Source organism: Myotis davidii, unplaced genomic scaffold, assembly GCF_000327345.1.
Source record: "Myotis davidii unplaced genomic scaffold, ASM32734v1 scaffold59, whole genome shotgun sequence".
Lineage (NCBI taxonomy): Eukaryota > Metazoa > Chordata > Mammalia > Chiroptera > Vespertilionidae > Myotis > Myotis davidii.
The window spans coordinates 7,626,527-7,635,725 of NW_006293001.1; the positions used below are offsets into that span (position 1 = coordinate 7,626,527).

Below are 9,199 nucleotides of genomic sequence, written 5' to 3' on the forward strand. Positions count from 1 at the left end.
TCCGATCACTGTCAGTGGCAGGGGGCTTCTTCCTGCTTTCCCTTTCGCCTCCCTGCATTGTGCCTACATATGCAAATTAACCGCCATTTTGTTGTCAGTTAACCACCATCTTGGCTGGCAATTAATTTGCATATCCCCCTGATTAGCCAATGGGAAGGGTAGCGGTCGTACGCCAATTACCATGTTTCTCTTTTATTAGATAGGATGGTCCACTACTTTTACTAAATCTTTGCCTTTATCAGTGAGTTTTTTTTCATTTGTACATTTCATTTTTAGTTTTGACTTTTCCTCTTAAGGAAGTCTAACATTCCTTATGGTACCATTTTCATGGTGATGAATTCCATTAGCTTTGGCTTGTTCAGGAAACTCTTGTCTCTCCTTCAATTCTGGATGATAATCTTATTGGATAGAGTATTTTTGGCTGTAAGTTTCTTTCATCACTTTGAACATATTGTCCTATTACTTCTGGCCTACAGGGCTTCTGCTGAAAGTCAGCTGGTAAGTGTTATGGGAGAATCCCCTGTACTTACCTGGCTGCTTTGAAGATTCTCTAACTTTGGGAATTCCTATTATGATGTGTCTCGGTTTGGACCTTTTTGGGTTCCTTTTGTGGGAATCTCTGTGCTTCCTGTACTTGATGTCTGTTTCCTTCACCAGGTTAGGGGAGTTTCAGCCATTATTTTTCAATTAGGTTTCTGTCCATTCCTCTTTCTTCTCCTTCTGGGATGCACCTATGATGTGAATGCTAGTATGCTTGATGTTGTTCTAGAGGTCCCTCACTATTCTCATATTTAAATTTTTTTTTCTGTTCTCATTGAGTGGTTTCCACTACCATGTCTTCCAGCTCCCTGACTTCATCTAATCTATTGATTCCCTCTAGTGTATTTTTCATGTGATTGTATTCTTCAATTCTGATTGGTTCTTTTCCATATTTCCTATCTTTGTTGAAGTTCTCACTGAGTTAATTGAGCATCTTTATAACCATTGTTTTGAACTCCATCTGGAAGATTGCTTGCCTCTCTTTCATTTAGTTTTGTTCCTGAGGTTTTGTCTTTGTCTTTCACTGGAAAAATGTATCTCTATCCTCATTTTGGCTGTCTCTCTCTGTTTCTGTGAATTAGGTGAAACAGCAGCCTCTCCAGGCCTTAAAGGAGATTGGGTGTGCCATATATCTGTGACAGGCTAGCTGCAGTTGGAGCTGCAGTGGGCAAGGGCTGCAGGGAGACCAGCGGGGAGAGACAAACGGGGGCTGCCTTGGCCAGCAGGTTGTAGATGGATTGAGCTTTGGCCACAGGAAATCCCAGGGGCACATCATGTCAGGGCCATGAGGAGTACCTGGTGCAAGCTGTGCCATGGTCGCCTTAGCAAGATGGCTTGAGCGATTCTTGGGGCATGCTTGGGCCCTGGGCAAGCTGCAGCAGGTGTGTGCTGCAGGGGCTGGTGAGTGGGCCTGGCGCACACGGAGATAACCTTGGCCAGCTGGTTAGGGCACCTGGATTATGCTCCTGCTCAAGCAGCCAAGGTGGAGGGGAAGTGCAACAAATGGCACTTTTTGGTGCCTCTGACAAAGCAGAGTTCCCTCAGTTCCCCTCCTGTTTGGCAGATGCTTTTTGGTTAGTGAATGGCGTTCTTTCTCCTGTTGTTTAGGTGCCCTTTAAACCACGTTCTGCTGTGTCCCAGGGTGTGTGAGTCTGTACTCAGGCCTCTCCGTGACCTTTCCTTACTGCAGATCAGTTTGTTTGGGGGCAGGGAGGTTCACATCTCTCTTACCCATTCCTGTGTGCAGAAGCTGTTCAGTTGGTCCTTAGTTCTTTTTCTGGGGGAACTGCTGTGTCTGTAGATATAGATTTTATATGTTTGTTGGAGGAGATGAGTTTGGAGTCTTCCTATGTCATCATCCTACCTTCTTAGCCCCTATGGTTCTAATTCAGAGGCAGCCAGCATGAAGTGTGAATGTTTATTTTTCATTTTCTCCTCAGGCACATTTATTTGTCAAATCTGATTCTGATTGGATGGATGCCTTATTCTTCCTTCAGAACACTTTTCTCTAGTTCAAGCATGTCACACTCACAGACCGCAGGCAGCCCACAACGAGTATTTTTGCGGCCCAGCCAATACAATGGTGTGAATGTTCTATTATTTATGTTAACGATGACTCGTTTATTTTAGCCCTTTGTCTTCAGCATGTCTCTATCAAAATAAACCTACGTTTCTATAAAAATTGTTGTTTTTGTGGGTTTTTTTTTGCAGCCCACATAAACCTTGTTTATTTGGCCTGTGTTAGTCTTTGAGTTTGACATGCTTGCTCTAGTTAATTTTTACTAGGCAGATGATTCCTAAAGGAGGAACAAAACAAAGTGACACTGTTTCTTTGTGCAATACACTTTTATTTTCCTTTTACCTTTGCAGTCATCTTTGAGTAATCTTTGTGTAAACAATAGAATGGAATGATGTTACATTAAATTGTATGCAAATGGCTCTAGAACACCTTAACAATTATGACAAGGCAATTATAAAGAACTTTGTTTTCTTTAGTAATATATATTTGCTTTTTAAAGGACATTAAAGAGCTGCCATATCTAGGGTTAGCAAGGAAAGAGCAAATGGTACCATCCCGGGAGCCCATCTCCCTAAAAGTTTTGATTCCAATTTTGAAAATCCCAAGTTTGCAATTACATTAATTGTAGTCCAGCAGAGGGCTACTTGGGTTGACAATATTTATTCTTGAAACTTCACCTTTTTAGTCATTGCACAAAACCTTTTCTGTTTTTGTTTGTTTTACTCCATCTGGGTGTTCTGCAGAATTTCAAGTAAAACTCTGATTCTGGTATTTTCAAGTTTATCACATTTGGGCCAACAAATCCTAACATTTAACAGATCAGAGATGGGTACATAAGTCGCAATCTAACAGAATGGCAACATTTTGTAGAGCTTTCTAAATGTTCCAATGAAGCAACACTTACAAATGCCACTGTGTGTGGAGGATGTTTTGGATCTGAGGCTATTCTGGAGTAAAGCAGCCTCAGGCACATTCTTCAATGAAAGTTTGCAAGGCACCTCCCTCCCCCAGGAGACAATCGATTGTGGATTGGTTTTTAGGCAAACAAACCAAAAGAAAAAGCATCCTAGTTCTTAGTTCAGTCAGTTCAAAAATCAGAAGTTATAAATACTCCCAAAGATAGACCTGAAAACTTGTTTAAATAACAAGAGATTTACTACAAGAAGCATATAATCAAAAACTTTTCTTTTCCTAGCTAAGGTGTGTAATGCATAAATATATGAAAAATAAAATTCACAGTCAGTTTTAAAACTAGAATTCAAGTTTGGCTAATAAATCTTAATTTTATAAGTATATTAATTTCTAAATACAACATAAAAGAGGCAGCATTGTCAGATATACAGTTAAAGTATAACAGAAAGAACAAAAATGAAAGAAGAAAGCTTCTGATAGAAAAAATTCACTTTGTTGCCAATAAATAGGACCACCTGAGTATAGTTCAGATTCTTTTCACTTAAGGGATATCCGAATTAATTGCTAAGAATATTAAATAGCTTTTGGAAAAATGAGCAACAGTCGTGCAGCTGTGGCATTTGCTTGTTCTTATACTGTGGCTTGCTAGAGAATAAAGCAGAACTCGGAGTGTTAAATTTTAAAAAATTCTTTTTTATCCCATTTCGTCGAAGCCGGCCTCTTCACAATCTTCAGATTTTGCTGGGAACTGGGAGTGAGGGGGTGGGAGGACGTGGGGAGGGAAAAGTTGAGGGGGAGTGTGGTAAGGGAGGCATGACAGATCAGGGCACCTCAAGGAACATATATCAGCTGACACTCAACTGAGCAAACCCGATCAGCTTCACTTCGTCTGGAATCTCAGATCCATCACAGCCAGAAGCCTGAAAATGGAAAACAAAAAAACCCGACACCTTGAGTGCTGGTTTTTACAGACTTGTTCATGATGGCAGAACCAAGAAAAGACACGTTCAGTATGGGGCCACGTGTCCCCCCTTCTTCCAGAAGAATCAAACTCCAGAATGACTATGGTGCTAAGGGCTGTAAGAAACCCCATGCTATCAAATAAGGAAAACGGGAAGGGATGGATAACCCAGTTAAAATACCACTGTGCCCAGGCTCTCAGCTTTGGAATTGCCAATGAACCATCTGACTGACAAGAAACCACATACAATTTTCAACGACTACAGTGATTTTTAAATATACTTTCAAAATTAGAGCTCATTAATAATACTTTTTAAGAGGGTAGTATGAAAATGAGAAGAGAACTGAGTCCTAGGAAGTCACTCAAGGGATAACTTGTTTATTACCAAAATCATCTCCTCTGTAAAACTGGCCAGAAAAAAAAGTAGTCACCATGTAGAGGAATGGTTCTTCATAGATAACTGTTATTTAAGTCCCAGTGAGTTATTTTTATAGGAAAAGGGAGCATAATACGTCATTTTCCCATAACAGAAAGATTTTGTTTCTAATAATTTAGGACATACTAATTGCCTAAAATTGGCTCAAATTATAGTGTGCCAAATACTTTTTGATTTTGAAGAAAAATAATAAGGATCTGGAAGAAAAGTAAGGAACTAGAAATAAGCCATTGCCCATCAAACTTCTCACCGGTCCCCTCCCTCTCTTTCACACACACACACACACACACACACACACACACGGCACTCAAATCCCCATTGAATATTATGTAAGTACCACCAAGTGGAGAGAAAAAAATCTGATGAATGCCTAGAAATGGACAACAAATTACCAAAGGACCATACAAACCTTTTCTTGGCCTAATTCTTGCTAAATCATTGTCAAAATAATTAGTTTGCAATGAGGGAAACAGAAAAGCCCTTTCCAAACATCACAATGAGCCTGCTTAGCACTGCTTCCACAAAACAGTACATAAACTCAGCCCTTTGTCAACCCCAGCATTTTCCTTTAACATAAGCAGCTAATTAGAATATATAACTTGAATATTTTAAAATAATTACCTTTAAAATAACAGTCAGTGTGAGTAGTTATGCTTACATAAGAAAATCAGTAGCCTAAAGGGTAGTCGGAACATTAGTTAGCATTTAGGACGTTTACTTTGTGCCTATCCAGTGATTTCTCTGGTTTTACTTGACAGATAAGATATTCAGTAAAGCACAGTTTTCATTGTTTGCATTGCCAGGGGCAGATCAGAAACAGTCCTTCCCTGATCACTTTTAACAAAGTACTACAGGCATAGAAGGCTTTTCAGCTGAGATTTTCTGGTGGGCATTTTTTATACTGATACTGTCATATTCACCCCCCCCCTACCAATTTTCTCATTCTACTCTCACTGTTTGCAGTAGCGGGAGAGAAGAAGGGAATGTTTAGGCAGATTTAACAAACAATGTTATTTACTCAACCCACTGAAAGGGGACAGAGACAATCTGTATAACTGACAAACATCTGAGGACAGATGATGGCTGCAGGTGCCAAAGGTCAGACTGCGGAGTGTGAAGCACATCAGTGCATCTGAAAGCTACATCAGGAATTTGATCATGTGAATAACAGGAGGTAAAGATGATGAGGATGAAAAACAAAATATCCAGTGTTGGTTAAACCGAATAGAAATAAAAGAAAAATATTAAATCCTTTTTGTGAAGAGTAATGGAATTTACAAGGTGAGTGGGTGACCAAGCCAGTGGTTACTGAGGGCACAGCTCACAGGGAATCTTCAGGGGTGCACATCCCTGTCTCCAGTGCCTCCTACAGCTACACTGGCCTGTTGTTTTCTGGCAAAAAGGCACAGCCCAGGTCGTTTGGCTCTGCTTCAAGGCACTCAGAAATTTCTCCATGCTCTACCACACTCATTCTCTTTTAGCCAAAGCAGAGCCCGTATCTCTCTCTTACTGTGGCCTGCAAAACACTAATGGGGGCAACATGCAAATGATTCTGAAATCTAGAGAAAAGGAAGCAGAGACCCTCAAACCTTTTGGTCTCAGGATCTCTTTATAGTCTTACTAGAGGCCCAGTGCATGAAATTAGTGCACTGGATGGGGGGGGGGGGAGGGAGAGGCCCACAGCCAGGCCTGCACCCTCTCACAGTCCAGGATTCCTCGGGGGATGTCCACCTACAGGCTTAAGCCAGCTCCCTGTGGGGATCAGGCCTAAGTCGGCAGTTGGACATCCCTCTTGCAGTTTGAGACCCCTTGCTCCTTACCGCTCAGCTTGCTGCTGCTTAGCGTTGCTACAGAGGTGGGAGAGGCTCCCGCCACCACAGCTGCTCTCGCCAGCTGTGAGCCCAGCTTGTGGCTGAGCGGCGCTCCCCCTGTGGGAGCACACTGACCACCAGGGGGTAGCTCCTGCGTTGAGCGTCTTCCCCCTGGTGGTCAGTGCGCATCATAGTGACCAGTCGTTTTGGTCATTCTGCCATAATGGTTGCTTAGGCTTTTATTATATAGATACTAAATTTTTCTGTTTTAATTTTTATTTTAAACATTTAAATGTAGGTTATATTCATTATACTGCCTTAAAAATTAAAACAAATTTCTAAAACATTCATTTACTAATTCATTAAACATAAAATATACCCATTTCAAGCTAATATAAATAACTACAGTTTATACCAAAAACAAAAGAAATTTGAGAAGATTGGCATTGCTTTATATTTTGCAAGTCTTTTAAATGTCTTGCTTAATAGAAGATGGCTGGATTCTCATACCTGCTTCTGCATTCAATCTATTGTCTGTTGTCCCTGAATAGTGTATAAAGATAATCCAGGCTCACAACAATTTGTAGTTGAAAAAGGGAAGAGTATTTTAATAGCCTTTCTTGACACTTTGTGGATATTGTTTATTAGAACCAAAACTGGCCAAGTGATAGTTTCTAACGCTTAGTTATAATGTGGAATCTGAAACCATAGCATTGAACTTTCTATATGCTTCTACACTGAAATCCATTGGTCACCCTTGCTCTTTGAATGGTTCCTTAAGAAAATTTCCATTATAGTTGACATAAGATATTATATTAGTTTCAGGTGTACAACATAGTGATTAGATATTTATATAACTTACAAAGTGGTGACTTCAATAAGTGTAGTACCACTCTGACACCACTCAGAGTTATAAAATATAATTGGCTATATTCCCTTCCCTGCGACTGTTTTTATAACTGGCATTTTTATAAATGGCAATTTGTACTTAATCCTGTTACCTTTCTCAATTACCTGCCCCGCCCCGCTCCCTACAACCTGGCAACCATCGATTTATTCCATGTCTATGACTTTGTTTCTGTTTTGTTGGCTTTTGTTTTTATAGATTACTTACATAAATGAAATCAAATGGTATTTGTCTTTCTTAGTCTGACTTCATACACTTAGCATAATACCTTTTATGTCCATTTACGTTGTTATAAATGGCAAGATTTCACTGTTGTGTTTTTTTTTTTTTATGGCCAGGTAATATTCCACTGTCTATATGTCCACTCTTTATCCATTCCACCAATGAGCACTTCAGTTATTTCTAGATGTCAGCTATTGTACATAATGCTGCAAATTATCTTTTAGAATTAGTGATTAGGATTTCTTGGGATAAATACCCAGACGTGAGGTTGCTGGGTCATATGGTAGTTCTATGTTTAATTGTCTGAGGAATCTCCTCCATACTGTTTTCCATAAAGGCTGCACCAATAGGCAATTCCATCAACAGTGCACTATAAGGTTTCCTTCACTCGACATCTTTGCCAATTCTTGTTTCTGATTTATTGATGATAGCCATTCTGACAGGTGTGAGGTGATAGCTCAGTATTGTTTTGATTTGCATTTCCAGATGATAAATGATGTTGAACATCTTTTCATATGTCACCCAATAAACATATCCTCTGCCCATTTTGAAAGCAGCTTGTTTTCTTAGTATTAAGCTGTGTAAGTTACTTATATATTTTTGACATTCCTGACTTATTGAATGTATTATTGGCGAATATTTTCTCCATTCAGCAGATTGTCTTTTTGTTTTGTTGATGGTTACCTTCAGTATGCAAAAACCCTTGCCCTAGGAGACATATAGATGTCAAAAAGTTTACTGCCTATGTTTTCTTCTAGGAGTTTTATGGTTTTGAGTCTTACATTTAAATCTTTAACCCATTTTAATATTATTTTTGTATATGGTGTAAGAAAGTGATCCAGTTTCATTCTTTTGAATATATCTGTCCAGCTTTCCCAACACCATTTACTGTCATTTCCCCATTGTATATTCTTGCCTCCTTTGTCATAGATTAATTGATCACATAGGGTAGGTTTATTTCTTGGCTCTCTATTCTGCTCCATTGATCTGTGTGTCTGTTTTTATGCTAGGACCGCCTTGTAGAATAGTTTTATATCAGGTAGCATGATACCTCCAACTTTGTTTTTCTTGCATAAGATTGCTTTGACTAGCTGGGGAATTTTGTGGTTCCATAGAAGTTTTAATATTATTTGTTCTAGTTGTGTGAAACACACCGTTGAGATTTTGATAGGGATTGCACTAAACCTGAAGTTGCTTTGGGTAGTATGGACATTTTGATGATGTAAATTCTTCCTATCCACAACATGGTATGTACTTCTATTTATTTGTATCTTATTCAATTTCATTCTTCAATGTCTTAGTTTTTTGAGTATAGGTCTTTTACCTCACTTAAATTTATTCCTAGGTATTGTTTTTGACACAATTGTAAATGGGATTGCCTTTTTAATATCTCTGGTATTTTGTTAATGTATAAAATTGCAACTAATTTCTGAATATTTGTTTTATATACTGCTACCTGACCTGATTCATTATTACTTCTACTTGTTGGTGGAATCTTTAGGATTTTCAAATTATAGTATAACTTCTTTCATTTCTGATTTCATTTGCACTCTCCCTCTTTTCTCTTGATGAATCTGGCTAAATAAAGGTCTATCAATTTTGTTGGTCTCTAGTTCCTTTACTTCCATTCCGAGCTTTATTAATTCTTTCTTTCCACTCACTTAGACTGTTTGTCCATTCCTCTTTTTCTAGTTCCTTATAGGTTGAAGGGTATATTGAGATTTTTCTTGTTTCATAAATTTGGAGTCATTGTGTTTTCATTTATCTCAAGGTATCTTTTAATTTCTTCCTTGATATTACTGTTAACCTGCTGGGGTCCAGCCCCAGCAGGTCCAGGGGTCCCCAAAGGTGTGGACGGAGTCGGCGAAGAAGGAATGACACGGAGACAGCT

General features: G+C 39.1%; 1 protein-coding gene across 1 annotated transcript in view; it reads right to left on the reverse strand.

The window, feature by feature from the left end:
• Window positions 1-2,368: 2,368 nt before the first annotated feature.
• The window catches only part of STK39 (serine/threonine kinase 39), a 207,842-nt gene continuing 201,011 nt past the window's right edge, over window positions 2,369-9,199 (reverse strand). Inside the window, exon 17 of the mRNA XM_006766522.2 lies at window positions 2,369-3,891. Coding sequence (XP_006766585.1) covers window positions 3,817-3,891 — 75 coding nt within the window. The 3' untranslated portion in view covers window positions 2,369-3,816. The remainder of the gene's footprint in view (window positions 3,892-9,199) is intronic.